A 19,372-nucleotide genomic window follows, 5' to 3' on the forward strand; every position below is an offset into this window, starting at 1 on the left:
ATTGTACAGATATACTCATATATACACAAAGATAAGAACATGTACTGAAAAATTATAATTTTAAACATCTGGAAACAACCAAAACTTCCACTAATATATGACATGAAATAAATTAATATACTTCACAAAATGGAATATTCTGAAACCATGGACTATTCTGAAACCATAAAAAGGAATTACTTATCTCTATATGTTCAAAGTTAAGCTATCCAGCATATACTGATAAATGAATGAAGCTACAGAGAAATTTATACAGAACAATCCATATGTGTTAATTTTTAAAATAAGAAATATATATGCACAGGAACTAGCTGTGATTACATCTAGTTAACAAGTACCCTTAGCACACTTAAAATTCTCTATTTTTGCAAGTATTTTATACTTTTCCACAAAGAAACACCACGTAATAGTTAAGACTGTAAGTGCCCAATAAATATAAGCTGCTATAGGCTAAGCATAATATGCCAAGCTCTTTGTACAAATCACATTTAATCTCCACAACAAACTTGAAAGTAGGTAGTATTATTACATTGGTACAAAAGTAACCACGGTTTCGCACCATGAATTTTAAATATTATAACTACGCTCAAACTCATCTTTATTAATCAAAACAGGAACCATTGCAATCAATACATTTTTGCCAAGAAATAAGTTTGTTTATTCCTGTAGCATAAAAATCTGTGCTTTAAGATTCAAGGAACTGTTGGAAAGCATTTTCTGCTTCCTGCTGGTTGTGGAAGTGTTCTCCCTGCAAAAAGTTGTCAAGTTGCTTAAGGAAGTGGTAATCAGTTGGCAAAAGGTCAGGTGAATACAGCAGGTGAGGCACAACTGTGTAGGCCAACTCGTTCAGCTTTTGAAGTGTTAATTATGCAACATGTAGTTGGACGTTGTCATGGAGAAGAATCAGGCCTTTTCTGTTGACCAATGCCTGCTGCAAGCACAGTTTCTGGTCTATCTCATCAATTTGCTGAGCATGCTTCTCAGATACAATGGTTTCACGGCAGCACACCAGGCTCCCCCGTCCCTGGGATTCTCCAGGCAAGAACACTGGACTGGGTTGCCATTTCCTTCTCCAATGCATGAAAGTGAAAAGTGAAAATGAAGTCACTCAGTCGTGTCCGATCTTCAGCGACCCTGTGGACTGCAGCCTTCCAGGCTCCTCCATCCATGGGATTTTCCAGGCAAGAGTACTGAAGTGGGGTGCCATTGCCTTCTCCGAAAATGATGTATAACATCATTTATTTGCAAATTTCAACAATGCAAAAACTGCAATTACTTTTGCACCAACGTAATAATTTTAACACCATTTTAGAGATTTACAAATCTGAAAGTCAAAAACAACTTTGCTGAAGGTCACACAACTAGTAAGTGGGAGCATGTGGATTTAACTCAAGTTTCTTTGATTCTCAAGTTGATACTTTTAACCATTGTACCAAAATGACCCTCTGTAAGCATAATCTGGAAACTAAACACCCATAAATGAATACAGCAACTGGGAACATAGTGTTAATAAACAGAATACAATCAAAAAGCACAGGTTTAATTTCTGGTTCTATTTTTTGGTAGGAAAATAAACCCTTCATATTTGCATATGTATAGAATTGTCCTCTGTGAGGTATTTTATTAATCAATCCACTCTGGCAGTATGTTTTCATCTCTAATTTTCTTACATTCTAACATCTACATATAATATTGCATTGTCGTTATTCAGTCGCTAAGTTGTGTCCAGCTCTTTTGCAATTCCATAGACTGTAGCTCGCCAGGTTCCTGGTTACAAGGTATTTTCCAGACAAGAATACTGGAATGGGTTGCCATTTCCTTCTCCAGGAAGTCTTCCCCATCCAGGGATCGAACCCACATCTCGTGCATAGGCAGGCAGATTCTTTACTGCTGAGCCAACAAGGAAGCTCACTATATATAATACATAAATAGACAAATGTTTCAATATATACATGTTAGTTTCTATTTTAATTCTAAATAATATAAACCCAAGATTCATAAAGAGGAGTCAAAAATAATATATTTTCCAAGGGGGAATTACAAGCACTAAACTTACACTAGACATGGCAATTTATTATTACTGACACTATTCCTGCTGTAATTTGTACGTTTTTGCATTTAGTTGTAGCACATTACATAGATTGCTTTTTGCAATTAACCTCCAAAAGGAATTAAATATTAATGACATTTGCCAGATGCAATTATGAGAAATTTTACATCCATAGTCTGAATAATACAGAAATACCTACTATAACATATTATATTTTATATCTTACAAATATTTAAACTACCTTAAGAGTAAGAATTTTTATCTTCAAAATTCTGCTTATCAATCTCAACTATCTAAAGAAACTATCTGTTATCAACTGACAGAGCAAATATGGAAGAAATTTCTATCTGCTAACACTACTTTATTAAATGTTAAGGTATTCAATTACATATTCATTTGGCACTATTAGCATTTTTTGAAAATAAAGTAAATGTAGCTTAGCAAATTACTGTTCCATAAAAACTGCACATAATAAATTGAGTTCTATGTTCCTTTGTGAACATGGATACACATGATCAGAAGGTAAAAATTAAAATAAATGCCCTATAAAATTATTATGTACACTTTTTTGTCAAAAATGTTTTTAATACTATCTTTTCAATAAGCTAACAAAATACACATCTTAAAATAAAAGTATTTTAAGACAAAACTAAAAGTAAATGCAAATATCAAAAGTTATATTCATAATGCCAAATAATACAGGAATAGTTCTCTCTCAAATAGTTCTCATATACACTTCAACAGATCTTAAAAATATAACATCTGCCATGTCATGCTTCTACAATCTTTTAAACGTTTTTTAAACGTTTTTTTTTTAAACGCTTTTAAACAGTTTTTTCCTCCATATTTTCTACTTCAACTCCAGAGATCAATAGCAAGACAGAAGATCAAATAGAAGAATATATTTTGGTAACATTATCTGAAACCAGTAAATGTTACAACCAGAAAATAAACATTATAGAATTATTTATGAAGAAATTATACTTAACAGTGGTAAGTTTTAAGACTTTTCTATTTTAATGGAAAGAATTTTTTGTAAGTAAATCAGAGTTACTGTTAGATGTAGTCTGCTTCAGTTACCTGAACTCAGAATAGCAGGCTCATTAAATATATATAAACCGATGATGCAGAGGCACTGCATCATATTGACGGAGCCCTCATTAATTTTCAATGACACTATCATATTTGCGTTCTAAAAAAAAAAATTGAGTGAAGTCTGCAATCATTTTTCTTCATCTCAGAATTCCGGTTTTTACATATTCTAACTTAGAAACCTAACACGCCAAAACATTTCTAATAAAGTCCATTAAATTTTATATTTTCTTCCTTTTATAGAGAGTAAACTATTTATGCATATATATAATATACATATTTTATATATAATTTCAAAGTGAAATATGTAAAATAAAAATACTATAAAATAAACTATCATTATAGGTAGTTGATACAGTCTTTCTAGACACTAGCATATAACACAAAATAAAGTCTAAATTAAGGATTTTTCAGAGATATTGTAAGATATTTTGCTCTCCACAACAACTAAATGATAACAGAAAAAAAGCAAATAAAATTTGCTTTTGATTAAAAAAATAAAAAGTTATCCTCTAAATCATTTCCTGGCATAAATAATATATTTAGGCTTTCTAATTTGCATATGATTATACCTCAAAAAACAAATACTATAATATTGTTTATATATATTATCAAAGTGAAAGATAAAGTAAATTAAAAACTGGCAGAAAAATTATTATTGAATGCTTAAAGGTTTATTTTGGGCTAGCATCCTGGAAACTAAATATAAAGAGAAAATTGTTCTAAGCATATAAACTGATTTCTGATTACACTGTAGTATTTTCATATTTTACATAAACTGGATTTGAGTTAAATCTAGTTGCATTACATTAATAACAATTTTACTCAGCAAATGTGATCAAAATGTAATTGAAATTTATACAGAAGAAAGAAAATGTAGCTGGCCAGGTAAGCTTCCCCAGTGGTTGAGCAAGTAATGGATCCGCTTGCAATGCAGGAGACACAGAAGACAAGGATTTAATCCCTGGGCCAGGGAAGACCCCCTGGAGGAGGAAACGGCAACCCCCTCCTGTGTTCTTGCCAGGAAATTCCACGGATAGAGAGTTACAAACAGTAGGATATGACTAAGCACATGGCGTGCAGGTGAGCAATGCAACCATATAAGCTTTCTTAGGCTTTGTTTAAAAATGGAGGACAGGTATAGAATACATAGACCTGTGGACACAGGGAGAGGGGAGGAGAGAGAGGGTGAGGCATATGGAGAGGGTAACATGAAAATTCACAATACCATGCGTACAACAGATAGCCAATGGGAATCTGCTGTATGACTCAGGGAACTCAAATAGGGACTCCATGACAATCTATGAGAGTGGGATGCAGAGGGAGATGGGAGGGGATGCAGGGGGGGCGGAACATGGGTGTACTTTTGGCTGATTCTTGATGTATAACAGAAAGCCACAAAATTTTGTAAAGCAATATCCTTCGATTAAAAAAAATAAAGTGGCAAAAAAAAAAGTGGATGATAGGTGTCGAACACAATTAAAAAGATGATTGCTAATCTCCTTCAAATTTACATTAATAAAAAAAAAAAAAATTTACGTTAATCAAGTCTGCCATCTTCCTCGGAGAAGGCAATGGCACCCCACTCCAGTACTCTTGCCTGGAAAATCCCATGGATGGAGGAGCCTGGAAGGCTGCAGTCCATGGGGTCGCTGAGGGTCGGACACGACTGAGTGACTTCACTTTCACTTTTCACTTTCATGCATTGGAGAAGGAAACGGCAACCCACTCCAGTGTTCTTGCCTAGAGAATCCCAGGGACGGCGGAGCCTGGTGGGCTGCCGTCTATGGGGTCGCACAGAGTCGGACACGACTGAAGTGACTTAGCAGCAGCCATCTTCCTATGAATACTTCTGACAAAACAAATAGCACTCTGTATCATGTACCTCTGAACAAGCTTCCATCCTCAGCCTGACAGCCAAAGCAGACATCACAGATCTCCTTCCTACAGGAGTTATCATTTAGACCTTTGCTCTTCAGAGAGCACCCCACAAGAACACTGATGCATCTGCAGTAGCAGTGCGAGTCAGCCATGCCCAGTTCTTTGTGACCCCACTACTGCAGCTGGCCAAGTTCCTCTGTCCATGGGATTCTCCAGGCAACAGCACTGCAGTTAGTTGCCATTCCCAGAAATCAAACCGGGCTCTGCTGCATTGTAGGCAGATTCTTCACCATCTGAGCTACAGAGAAGTGAAGTGAAGTGAAGTGAAGTCACTCAGTCGTGTCCGACTCTTGGCGACCCCATGGACTGTTGCCTACCAGGCTCCTCTGTCCATGGGATTTTCCAGGCAATAGTTCTGGAGTGGATTGCCATTTCCTTCTCCAGGGGATCTTCCCAACCCAGGGATCGAACCCGGGTCTCCCACATTGTAGACAGACGCTTTACCATCTGAGAAGCCCCCTTCAGTTCAGTTCAGTTCAGTAGCTCAGTCGTGTCCGACTCTTTGTGACCCCATGAATCGCAGCATGCCAGGCCTCCCTGTCCATCACCAACTCCCGGAGTTCACTCAGATTCACGTCCAGCGAGTCAGTGATGCCATCCAGCCATCTCATCCTCGGTCATCCCCTTCTCCTCCTGCCCCCAATCCCTCCCAGCATCAAAGTCTTTTCCAATGAGTCAACTCTTCGAATGAGGTGGCCAAAGTACTGGAGCTTCAGCTTTAGCATCATTCCTTCCAAAGAAATCCCAGGGCTGATCTCCTTCAGAATGGACTGGTTCACCTAAATGGCTTGATTGCTTGATGCTAATATTGCAAAAACTCCTAACTTTAGGATATACCCACTAAAACTTTTTGCTTCTCCAAAGGCCCTTTTCCTACATCAGCAGAACAAGAGTTCAGGATTTCAGATTTCTGTTACTTTAATAGTACTTTTCTTAAAAAAAAAAAAAAAGCTTGTTTAAGAAGTAACATAAAGTCCACTTTCACATCTTAATTTCAAAGAATATTTTTATAACTCTAAACTGCCTTTTTGCTCCTTAGAAAGAAGAAAAAAACCTAATTTCCATTTAATGACTCAAAAGAAGACCTAAAATACTATAAAATTAATGGGGGCAGTAACCATGTCTCTCACACTCGCTGTTGTGTTGTATACTCAGCAGTGTTGTCCAAAACTGCTTGAGCACAAGACTAACCTAGATAGCCAGTATAAAACACTAAGTTCCTCCACCAAAGACCTATGGCAAGGCCCAGAAACTGGTGTTTTAAATAGGCACCCAAGATGATCCCTAGGATGACATAAGTTTAGGAATCAGTGGTCTAGAAAATATATTGAATATATGAGAAAGAATGCAAATTTATATTTATTAGTAAACCAATAACTAACAAACTACAATTAAGTATTACTTTTTACCTTTGAAAACAAGCTTAACACATTTAAAACATGAAGAAAATCATTAAAATATGTAGGTTAAACTTTCATTCAATTGTTCTCATTCTATTTACTATCTCAGGGACTAGTTGCTAAGTAAACAAGTAAACTGCCAAAAAGAGTCTATAAAGTTAATCTAAAAACTGTTATTTTTCTGCATTTAGAATACTGAAAGTAACTCTTTATGGTTGATTAAAGTATTTGAATTGTGCTCATCTAATCTTCACAGTAATTCTGTGAGGTATATGCTACTGGTAAACCCACTATACAGATGAGAAAACAAAGACTTAAAGAAAATAGTCTTCCCTGAATCACTTGGCTAAGAATAAGTGGCAAATCTAGAATTCAAACTCAGGCAAACTATCATTATATATTTGTTAGATGTAATATTTCATGCCCAGAGTAGAAACAAAGGCAATGAGAAAATATATTCTTTCTTTCTCTGTTTATATTTGTATCCCTAATGACCAACTGCTAATGTTTCAGGTTTTTGCAGAATAAAATAATGTGTTTTTAACAAGTAACTTTGAACATCTAATAAACAGCTTCTTATTACCTGCTTGAATCTTGCAACACAAATTGGACAGTATAACGTCAAAGGAAAACTGGATATATAAGGGAAAGAGCTCCTAAAGGGTGTCCATCCATGAAAAGAAAGTTCACCTGTAGGTCAAACCTCACAAAAGGTTTCCTCCAAGACAGAAAATATATGTGTATATGTATGGGTGTATATATACACCTATGGGATTTGGGTGTATACATATACCCATACATATACATAGTAAACTACTCAGCAAGTAAAATGATTCTTAAAAAAAAGATTCCCAGTATAAATGAAAAGAATTAGAGAAGAGACTTATCCAGTAGGGCTATGTTTTTCACATTCAAAAAGAAACAGTACAAATAACATAATTATTATGTTATTTAGTAACCACGGTTTTAAAGAACTATAACATTAAGTTACACTTAATAAAATAAGGAACTGAAATGCACACGTTGCATCTTAAAAACTAAAATGCACAAATGGTCATTTTAATAAAATCAAATATATATATATTATAGCCATAAGAAACCCAATCATAGTGATATATTTACATTCTATAAATAGTGATCAGCACTTTCTCTTGTATTGAAAAAGAAAAGTGAAAGTGAAGTCGCTCAGTCATGTGCAACTCTTTGCGAACCCGTGGACTATAGGCTACCAGGTTTCTCCGTCCATGGGATTCTCCAGGTAGGAATACTGGAGTAGGTTACCATTTCCTTCTCCAGGGGATCTTCCCAACCCAGGGATGGAACCCAGGTCTCCTGCATTGGAGGCAGATGCTTTAACCTAAATCACAGTTAATAAAAATAACTGAAATTTTTCATATCTTATGAAGCACTTTTATTAATGGTATATGGTCCAAAAAAAAGACTAAAGCTACTGACCCCAGTGATTTTCTAATTAACTATTAACTAAATTACCCAAATTTTAAGAGACTGAAGGGGGTTAAAAATTTTCTGTTCTAAACAAATTTACAAATCAAAGCTAAACAGGTGACCTAAAACTTGCCAGTCTGTGACAGAACTAGAATACAGATTTTCTAACTCATGTTTCAGTGTTCTATTCCTTAACAGACTTGAATTACTGAAATACATGGGACGCCAGCTCATACATGCAGTGCAAGCAAAAACCATCTCCTTCAGGAGAATGGTCTTGAGATATTCATTGTAAGTATGACCCGCAAAATACTAGATATTAATTCTCCAGAGCTGTTCCACAACATTATATCCTAATCTACTTTAAAACACTCACTCCATGAAGAAAAAGAAGAGGAGGGAGATAGGAAGGAGGAGAAGGAGGAAGAAGAAGAAGCAGGGAAGGAGGAAGGAGGAGGAAGAGAAGAAGAAAAATATATTTAGAAAAGTTTTAGGGGAGAAACTGAGACAGTAAAAAAAATAAAATCAGAAACTGCAAAAGGAAAGAAATGTTAAAGGGGAACAGAAATTACCAATTACCAATTCTGAGGTAAAGAAAATAAACATGTACACACAAAACTAAGACTAAAGGAAGTAAATGTCTCAACAACAGTAAGTCCAGCATTTTCTAACAAATATAATGGAGCAACTGATGTCAGACTAGCATTCCTACCATGAACAACCATAAAACAAAATGTATGAAACAATTGTTTACAGACATTAGACAATGGGTAACACATGGCACCCCACTCCAGTACTCTTGCCTGGAAAGTCCCATGGACGGAGGAGCCTGGTAGGCTGCAGTCCATGGGGTCGCTAAGGGTTGGACATGACTGAGCGACTTCACTTTCACTTTTCACTTTCATGCATTGGAGAAGGAAATGGCAACCCACTCTAGTGTTCTTGCCTGGAGAATCCCAGGGACAGGGAAGCCTGGTGGGCTGCCGTCTATGGGGTCACACAGAGTCAGACACGACTGAAGTGACTTAGCAGCAGCAGCAACACAAAGACTATAATCCCTTAGAAATGGTAAACTAACAAGGTGAGCCCAATAATTGCCTCATTTTTCTATCTGGTAAAAACTTCCATGATGATAGCCTAGCAAGCAAGAGTTTAAGAAGGGCACAGTGGTTGTGCCAAGTTGTACAGGCAAAGATCAAACTTCAGTGCAGTTGATATGGTTGAAATCTGCAAGGCAGAGGGTCAGAAGTCTGTATAAGAACCCCCATAAGTCCATGGCCAGGCCAAAGAACAGACTGCATATATGCAGGGCAAAACCAATCAAGGCTTAAAAGAGAATGGCTGAGAGAGGAAGAGAGGGTAGTTAAGGAGTGCCGGGTATATTTACCCAGCCAGAGTAGAGAAACCACAGTAACACCTTATTAACACCTCAAAAATCCAGTTGAGATACCAGAAAGGCTTCAAGTAAGAATGGGGACCACATCATATAATAAGACTTATTCTATCTAGACTTACTCTAACAAAGCCTAAAATCAAGCCCCAACAAGTTTTGCAAGGAACTCAAAGTTTGGAGATTGAGTTGCAGTAAAGTAAGGAAACACAATGGGCTCTCCACAGATCCATCCTCAGTTCAGTTCAGTCGCTCAGTTGTGTCCGACTCTTTGCGACCCCATGAATTGCAGCACGCCAGGCCTCCCTGTCCATCACCAACTCCCGGAGTTCACTCAAACTCATGTTCATTGAGTCGGTGATGCCATCCAGCCATCTCATCCTCTATTGTCGCCTTTTCCTCCTGCCCCCAATCCCTCCCAACATCAGTCTTTTCCAATGAGTCAACTCTGCATGAGGTGGCCAAAGTACTGGAGTTTCAGCTTTAGCATCATTCCTTCCAAAGAACACCCAGGACTAATCTCCTTTAGAATGGACTGGTTGGATCTCCTTGCAGTCCAAAGGACTCTCAAGAGTCCTCTCCAGATCCATCCTGCTGCTAAGTCACTTCAGTTTTGTCCGACTCTGTGCGACCCCATAGACGGCAGCACACCAGGCTCCCCAGTCCCTGGGATTCTCCAGGCAAGAACACTGGAGTGGGCTGCCATTTCCTTCTCCAATGCATGAAAGTGAAAAGTGAAAGTGAAGTCATTCAGTCGTGTCCAACTCTTAGCGACCCCATGGACTACAGCCCACCAGGCTCCTCCAATCCACGGGATTTTCCAGGCAAGAATACTGGAGTGGGGTGCCATTGCCTTCTCCCAGATCCATCCTAGCAATGTTTAAAACCATGCCTACAAAATTCAAGGTAATCAGCCAATAACTGAACTACCTACAAGAATTTTAAAAACAACATTCTACACAGAAAGATGAAGTATGCAATTTCTGATACCATCTACATCATCCAGTATACAACTGAAAAATGTATTAAATGTTCAAAAAAAGAAAAGAAAAATGTGATCCACGGGGGTGGGGGAAGAATAGTCAACAGAAATCAGCCTTGCCAAGATGCTGGATCTAGAAGACCAAAAGTTTAAGTCAGCTATTTTAAATATTTTTAAAGATTTACCACAAATTATGTCCAAAGAACTACATTCAAAAAAGTAAAGGAAGATATGATCTTAGTGTGCAGAGAGAAATAGAAAAGAACAAGATGAAAACTCCACAATGAAAGTATAACAACAGATGAAAAAAATCTACCAAATGGGCTTAACAAAAGATTGAACATAGCAGATGGCAGTCAGTAGACTTGAATACAGACCAATAAAAAATATCTAACCTGAAGAACAGAGAAAATAAGATTGAAGAAGAATGAACAGTACCCCAGCAACTTATAAAACAATACCAAAAAAGCTAATACACACGTAACTGAGTTCCAAATGGAGAAGAGAGTAAAAATAATATAGAAAGAATCACTGGAATATTGCAAATAGGATGAAAAATACTGATTTACAGTTCCCAGCTCAGCAAATGTCAACTAGGATGAATACAAAGAGAAGCACATCTAAACTTATATTCAAACTGCTAGAAACCAATGATAAAGAGAAAATCTTGTAAGCAGTCCTGAAAGACTTTTACACCAAGGATATAAGTAACAGCTGACTTCTCATCACAAACAACTTCTCATCACAAACAACTTCTCATCACAAAAAAATGGAATGGGGAGATCCCTGATGGTCTAGTGGTTAGGATTCTGAGCTTTCACTGCCCTGGCCTGGATTCAATCCCTGGTGGGAACTGAGATCCCACAAGCTGAGCATCATGGACCAAAAAAAAAAAAAAGAATGATATATCTGAAGTGATGAAATGACAACCCATAACTTCATACTCTGCAGAAAGATCCTTCAAACAATAGGGTAAAATAAAAACACTCACATAAACAAAATCTGGGAGAATTCTTCACAGATAAACCTGTACTATGAACTACTAAAGCATGCTCTTCAGGCAGAAAAACAAAATCAATTCAACTATCAAATCAACCCAAAAGAAGAAAGACACTAAAGATGGCAAATAAGTAGGTGAATACAAAAGACTACACTTAACAATTTTATGCCCACTAACACAGCTACATTCAAAAAAGACAAGTAATAGCAAGTAGAGAAACTGTAACCCTTATCTACTGCTGGTGGGAATGTAAAGTTGTGCAATTGCTTTGGAAAAGTCTTACAATTTGGATAAATATAGAACCATCACATGATCCAACAGCTATACTCCTAAATATATAACCAAAACAATTTGTCACATAAAACTTGTACATGAATGTTCATAGCAGGATTATTCATTATAGCCAAAAAGTGAAAATAACCCAAATGTCCATCAACTAATGAAAAGATAAATGAAAAGTGGTAAAATCCATACAATGGAAGTCTTCAATAATAAAAAGAAAGAAGTTCTGATACATTCTACAACATGGATGAACCTTGAAAACATTATACTAAGTAAAAGCCAATCACAGAGGACCATATATTTATATGATTCCATTTATATGAAATGTCCAGAATAGGCAATCTGTAGGGATAGAGAAAATCAACTAGTGGTTGCCTTACGGCTCAGAGACAAAGGGAGATGGAGGACAGGGCTAAGTAGTAAGAGATTTCCTTGTGAAGTAACAAAAATGTTCGAGAATTAATTGTAGTGATAGATGTATGTCTCTGAGAATATACTAAAAGCCACTGATTCTATACTTTGAATGAGTGAATTTTATGGTATGTGAATTGTATCTCAAAAAGTTGTTTATTAAAAAGACTTTTTCCCTACATTTCCTTAAAAACAACTATTTAAAGCAAAAATAACAATACTGAATCATATATAAAAGTTAAAGATATGACATCATTAGTATAAAGGATGACAAGGGTATGTGTACGGAATTATAGCATTCATATTTGTGAGGTACTGAAATGTGAGGAATTTGTGAGCAACTGAAAAAGTGTCAGATGTTGACTCTAAATAGACTTTGATAAAGATGCATATTGTTATACTTACAGAAATCACTAAAAATAAAAATATTAAAATAATAATAAAGATCTTAAATAGAGCAATACTTTTAAAATATCCAGTTAATCCAAAATAAGGCAAGAAAGGACAAATGGAAAACAGACTTAAACCCAATGATAGCAATAATTACATTAAATATAAAGGGACTAACATGGCAATTAAAAGGCAGCCAGTGTTGGACTATACAAAAAACTAAGACTAACTATGTACTGTCTACAAAACGTTAAGACATAAAACACACACTGGTTGAAAGCAAAGGACAGAGAAACATACTATCAAATAGAAAGCATAAGAGAACTGATATAATACCAGACAAAAAAAAATCATCAGGATAAAGAGTATTACAAAAGACCAAAAGGAACATTTCATGACAAAAGGATAAATTCATCACAAGAAGGCATAGCAATTTTAAGTATCTATGTACCTAACACGGAGAGGGGGATGGCACCCCACTCCAGTACTCTTGCCTGGAAAATCCCATGGACAGAGGAGCCTGGCAGGCTGCGGTCCATGGGGTCGCGAAGAGTCGGACACAACTGAGCAACTCCCCTTTCACTTTTCACTTTTATGCATTGGAGAACGAAATGGCAACCCACTCCAGTGTCAGGGACGGGGGAGCCTGGTGGGCTGCCGTCTATGGGGTCACACAGAGTCAGACACGACTGAAGTGACTTAGCAGATGTATCTAATAAGAGAGTTTCAAAATACATGAAGCATGACAGAACTACTAAAAGGAGAAACTGACAAATACACAATCTATTTGGAGTAACTGATAAAATGAGTAGAAAAAATAAATTAGTAAGGATACAAGGATTAGTAAAGATACTCAGGAGTTAACACTATCAACCAAGCTGACCTAACTGACAGTTACAGAACACACACTCTTTTCAACTTGACTTGCTCATCAAGTAAGACCTTGCTCACCAAAATAGACCACACACTGGACCATAAGTTTTCATAAAATTTTATAAGACTGAAATTTAGCAAAATTTGTTCTCTTACAACAAAATTAAATTAGAAATTAACAACAATATATCCAGAAAGTCCCCTTTTTCTAATTTTTACCCAGAATGAGTACCTTTTTCTAATTTTTCTGTCTACTGTTTCCCAGTTCACAAAACGGTAACGTACAAGCCCAGAATATTAAACAAATGAATTAATACCACTTATGAATTATTCTTTCCAACAATAAATAAACTGAACTTTAATCTGATAAACTCTAAAAGCTACTAGTAGTTTATAGGAAATACAAAGGAACATAATAATAACACAGAGATGCAATCAGCAAAATTCAGACTGGTAACTCTTCAGAAAAAGCTACCTAGAAACATCAATAAGCAAGAGAGAGAGAGAGAGAAGCAGAGAAAAAAATAAAAAGGAGAAAAAGAGAAACTTTAAGAAAATATGGCAAAATATTGTCTTTAACATATATCAGGATGAGTTTTTGTTTATTCTACTTTGTGTCTTACGTGTGTTTAGAATGAAGAAAGAAAATTTAGTAAAATCAAATATAGGTAGTTTCCAGAGACAAGTGTTGCTAAGGATGGTTGGGATAAAACTTAAATTATTAGTTTTACTTGCTTGTGTTACTCTGAAAAATATCCAACTATGCTGGGTAAAGAGGATCTGCTCTATTCCAAAGAAAATAAAGTTTTCCCATCTTCTCTGAAAAAATAAAAAAGACTTTAGTTAAATGAGAATTAGATATAACTGGCTCCTTCTAAATGTTAGAATTCTATGAAGACTTCCATGAAAGGCTTATTTCTTAAAATAGGTGGCCCTGATAAACAGAAAAAAGTTACCCTTTTCTGTAACTAAGACAAAAGTTCATCCTTGAATTGAAAAAAAGCAAATTTAGAATCCAGTCTTCTTTGGATGTGCATGCAATCAATTCATTTGGGTGTTTGCTGGATTGATTTAATATTAATACATAATGGAATCTGTCGTCGTTATTTAGTCACTAAGTCATATCTGACTCTTCTGCTACCCTATGGAGTGTGGCTCACCAGGCTCCTCTATCCATAGGATTTTCCAGACAAGAATACTGGAGTAAGTAGCCATTTCCTTCTTCAGGGTATCTTTCCCACCAGGTGGGCCCTTTACTACTCAACCACCACTTCCTCAACTGCTAGCAGTCAAGGGAGCAAAGTATTTTCATAATGTTTCACCTTTTTCCTCCTTTCTGCTCCTGTATTTTCTCTCATAAATAGTACTTCTAAATAATCTTTCTATAATCTCACACTTCCTATCTCCTGTGAAGCACTATCCCTACTCACTTTATTATTTGCCTCCTAAAATGCCTTTGCTACTTAACACACAAAATAAAGTGAGTAAAATCATGTGGCCCTGTAATCCTTGCCTCATGGTATTCACACTCGTGTGTATACTGTAACAGGACTTCAGTGCTAACAAATAAAATACAGCAGATACAATGATAATGTGGTTTTTGTCATTAGATGATGAAAGGCTCTGGAGCCTCTAGTTCTCTCACTAACTCTGGGAAAAGCCACATCATGAGCAGTCCTACTGAGGGTCCAGGAGAGGAACTGAAGCTGCCAAGACCCACATGAGTGACCTTGGACACGGACACTCCAGTCCCAGAAAACAGCTTGAGCAAACCTCATGAAAGACACTGAGCCAGAATCACTCAGCTGAGCCACTCTCAGACTCCTGACCCTCCAAAACTATATAAGATAATAAATATTTATTAAGGTACTAATTTTTGAGGCAATTTATTACATAGCAATAGATAACTAATACAAATAGTAACGCTCAAAAATAATACCTACTCCTTTCAGACTAACAATTATAAAAATGCCTAAGCTCAATCCCATGAAAAGACATTCTGTACAAATTCAGCATACTATCAAATCAAAAGTATTTCACATCAAAATCTATAATGTTCTATTACTTATCAGAACAGCAAGATTTAAAAAGTAATAATGCCCAATTGTGGCAACAGGAATTCCCATGAACAGTTTGTGGGAGCACAACAGATACAATCTTTTTTGAGAACAAGTGGGCAACGTTTATCAAAATTTTAAAGTCACATACAGTTCTACTATTAGGCATTTACCCCTGGTTCTCCTCTTATATCTTACAATATACTTGTATATGGGTTGAGGAGGAGGGCACAAAGAGAGAAACTGACTCAAGTGAAAAATAGGAAATCTAAATATTCATAACAAAATTTTTGGGTAAATCAATTATAGTATAACCTAACAGTGGACTATAATCCAAATGTTAAAGAAGAATATATACACATACCAATTTAGAAAAGATATCCAAGATATACATTATGAAAAAAGTCAGGATATATATAACCCCATTTCCATGAGAACATGATACTGAGTTCCTATTTAAATCACAAAAGGGGCATTATAATCAAAACTGTATTTCCACATTTTATAATCTCTTGAATTCATTTAAAGATACCATTGTTGTGCAAGTCTTTTAAAGCAGGCCGAGTAGATCCTGTTTAAATTTTATTTCTGCTTAGCACCCATACCATGCATAAATAATAATAATGATTCCCAATGTATACTGAACAAATATTATGTGAAAAAATTCTATTAAAGCACCTCCAAGTATGATGTTTACATATATTATTTAATCCTCAAACACTGTAATATACACAGTGCTGTTATCTCTATTGTACAGGGAAGAAAAATGAGGTAAGAGGAATTTGCCCAGAGCCTATAAGAGTACAAAGAATTCAAGATCAGAAGTTTGTTCTCTTAGCCAATACCATATAACCTTTTATTCATTTTGATCATATTTCAAGTTAAAAGAGGGCTGTAAAACTTGGTCTTTAACTAACAGATTAGCAAATAAACCAAAATCAATGCAACATCAGAATGACTTAGACAATTCTTAACTCTTATGAAAAAAAAAAACAGAAAAGACCACGGACACAACAAAAGCAATTTCCAATTAAAAATAAATATAACTGTCTAATAAAAATGCAATTTATTTTGCTAAAATCACATAATCTTCCCTGACTAGCTAATTACTACTAGGTATCCATTTTTTCCAGTAAATTACATTTAGTTAATATCCTTTCAAAAAAAGCAAATTCCTTTTCCTTGTGCACCAACTATAACAAATCTGGGACAGGAAAATAAAGAGAAACCAAGCAAAATCTTTCTAAAAACTGAACAGTCTTTACAGCATTTGTCTGGGTTCCCTTTCCCAATCTACTTGATTACTTTCACCTTATTTCTAATTTTAATCCATCCAATCACATTCAGTACAGCTCTACTGTATTTCCTTTGCTGGATAAAGCAAAGGAAAATAAAGACTAATTAGAAAATAAGACCAATCCAGTAAGTTATTAAATCCCTTTATAATCATTATAGCTACAATTAACCATGCAACTCGGGCTTACCCAAAGATCTTGTCTACCACATTTTTTATATCTTAAAAACATCAAAGAAACTACGAGAATGTATGTTCACCTTACATTGCAAAGCGCTTTATAAAACCATCTTTACTGAACCACATTTGACCATAAAAACGTGGCAAGAAACACGATGATCAGTTCCTGCACTTATGCTTCAAAACACTCAATCTCCCTTCTGGCCCCGGCTGCTGCTGCTGCTAAGTCGCTTCAGTCGTGTCCGACTCTGTGCGACCCCATAGACGGCAGCCCACCAGGCTCCTCCGTCCCTGGGATTCTCCAGGCAAGAACGCTGGAGTGGGTTGCCATTTCCTTCTCCAATGCATGAAAGTGAAAAGTGAAAGTGAAGTCACTCAGTCTTGTCTGACTCTTCGCGACCCCATGGACTGCAGCCTACCAGGCTCCTCCGTCCATGGGACTTTCCAGGCAAGAGTACTGGAGTGGGGTGCCATTGCCTTCTCCGCTTCTTGCCCCTAGCCCCCCAAAATTGGCATTCTATAGTCAGACGGCCTGGGTTCCAATTCTAGAAGGGTCCACTAAATAAGGTATCTGAAGCAGTCTCCGTTTCCTTTCCTGTAAAATGGGAATGAGATGAGTACCTACTTCATAGGGCTGCTGTTGAGAATGAAATGGGATAACTCAAGGTAAAGCGCTTAGAACACTGCCTGACACGTAATGTACACTCAATAAATGCCAGCCATTACTGTATCTCCAAAATTAATTGCCTAGAATCTGAATTTTCTCTTTTAGAGATGAGAACTAACCAAACTCCACCAGGACAGTGGGAATACCGATGGAGTTTCATATTAACCCGTGCAACAAATAGCAACAGTATATAAACATAGTAATTGCATTTTCATAGCACTTTCGATCTTTTTAATAAAAACGCTTTGCGTGAAACTAAACTCTCCGATCTCCCACGCTGGAACCCTGTTAACAACACAGCCCGGAAATACAGTCCAGATTCTGATCGCCTAAGGAGGGGGGAACGTGACAAACTGCTGGTTCCATCAGGGAATCCGGCAGTTCAAAGCAGGCCAGAGCGGCTCAGGACTGGAGGGTAGTCTGTTTAGAGAAACAACGTTCCCTTTTCCTATTTTCTTCCCCAGTGTCGATACTAACGAAGCCCTTTTCTCCCCTGAGTCAACGACAAGCATCTCCCGGCTGTTTCGGGAGCTTCCACCCTGTGCGTCTCCCCCCATGGAACCCAACCATCCCCCGACTCACAGAGTGTGTCCGCACACATTCACCATCAGCTTCAACGAAGGGTTCCGGTACTTGGTGGTCTTACACCGGGGGCAGCCCTGATCGTCCATGGCGCCTTCCTTCCAGTGGACTTTCCCCGGCGACTGCTTCAATCACAGCCACAGCCAACCTAAAGCCCCTCAGATCCGAGGCCAAGCAGGTTCCTAACAACAGGCTCTTGGCTGGGACGGTCCTTTACGAATGAGCACCGGCCGGTGGCAAGGCACTTCAGCACAAAGGTTCCGGAAGCAAGTTTTCCGGTCCTGCCGCTGCGGCTCGGTCTCAGCTTTCGCAGGCCACGACAAAACCTTGGATTTAGGGGGAGGGCTTTTTAAAAAGGCAAATTACACATAAACCCTCACATGTACCTAGCTGTATTTTTCAGGAAATCGTGTCACAATTAGGAACATAGATTCCACCTTGTTCTGTCTGGAAATAGTCCCATTAATCAAAATGCTATGTTCGGTGTACATAGTAACTCGGACCAGTATTTCCTTTTAAACAGTGTGACAGTCTTGTGCTTTATACTTCTTTACATTTGCACAGTCGTGCAATCACAGAAAACAATATGCATTCTCAGATATGAAGTTTGGAAAAGTTATTTAGAATGGAAGTCTCATGCTGACCCTAAATATTACAGATTCTCACTAAATGTTAAAATAGTTCTATAAATAACATCTGGCATCTGCAGAGAGGTAATTATCTCAGGAGGATCAGGCATGCTTAACGGTTTCAGCTGGCTCTAATATCTCTTACCACCCTACCAATCAATGACAGTATTTGTTTCTCCAAACACTGGAGGGATCACACAGGAATATAGACTTTATTTCAGCAACTCTACTCTCTTGAGAGCCTGAATCTCTTTGGAAATTTTAAGTAATATTCACTGCATTTATCAAGGTTGCAAAGTGAAATCTATAAACAGCTCTGCATGCATGTTAAATCATTCAGTCATGTCTGACTCTGCCACCCTATGGACTGTAGCCCACCAGGCTCCTCTGTCCGTGGAATTTCTCCAGGCAAGAATTCTCCAGGCTTTGCCCTCCTCCAGGGAATCTTCCCAACACAGGGATTAAACTGGCATCTCTTGTGTCTTCTGCATTGGCAATCAGGTTCTTTACCACAAGTGCCACCTGGGAAGCCCGTAAACAGCTCTATCAGATAATAAATTCCTCCTACTATAAAGGACACATCTTATCCATCTCCTGAACAAGGATTTAATTATACTTGTTGATTAAGTACAGTAAATGAAGAATGAATGAATGAACATCAAATAGTGTAATGTGAAATTTTTTTTATCCTGAGCACTGTATTGTA

The 19,372-nt window shown here is 37.1% G+C and overlaps 1 protein-coding gene across 2 annotated transcripts in view; it reads right to left on the reverse strand.

Annotated features, from left to right (window-relative positions):
* The window catches only part of MNAT1 (MNAT1 component of CDK activating kinase), a 226,251-nt gene extending 207,961 nt beyond the window's left edge, over positions 1-18,290 (reverse strand). For both annotated transcript variants that reach the window (XR_005718673.1, XM_040226320.1), the window contains exon 1: positions 18,038-18,290. Coding sequence is in view for 1 of the 2 variants with exons in the window: in XM_040226320.1 (XP_040082254.1) it covers positions 18,038-18,126 (89 nt within the window). In the remaining variant the exon portion in view is untranslated. The remainder of the gene's footprint in view (positions 1-18,037) is intronic.
* Positions 18,291-19,372: the final 1,082 nt, after the last annotated feature.

Source organism: Oryx dammah, unplaced genomic scaffold, assembly GCF_014754425.2.
Source record: "Oryx dammah isolate SB20612 unplaced genomic scaffold, SCBI_Odam_1.1 HiC_scaffold_26, whole genome shotgun sequence".
Taxonomy (NCBI): domain Eukaryota; kingdom Metazoa; phylum Chordata; class Mammalia; order Artiodactyla; family Bovidae; genus Oryx; species Oryx dammah.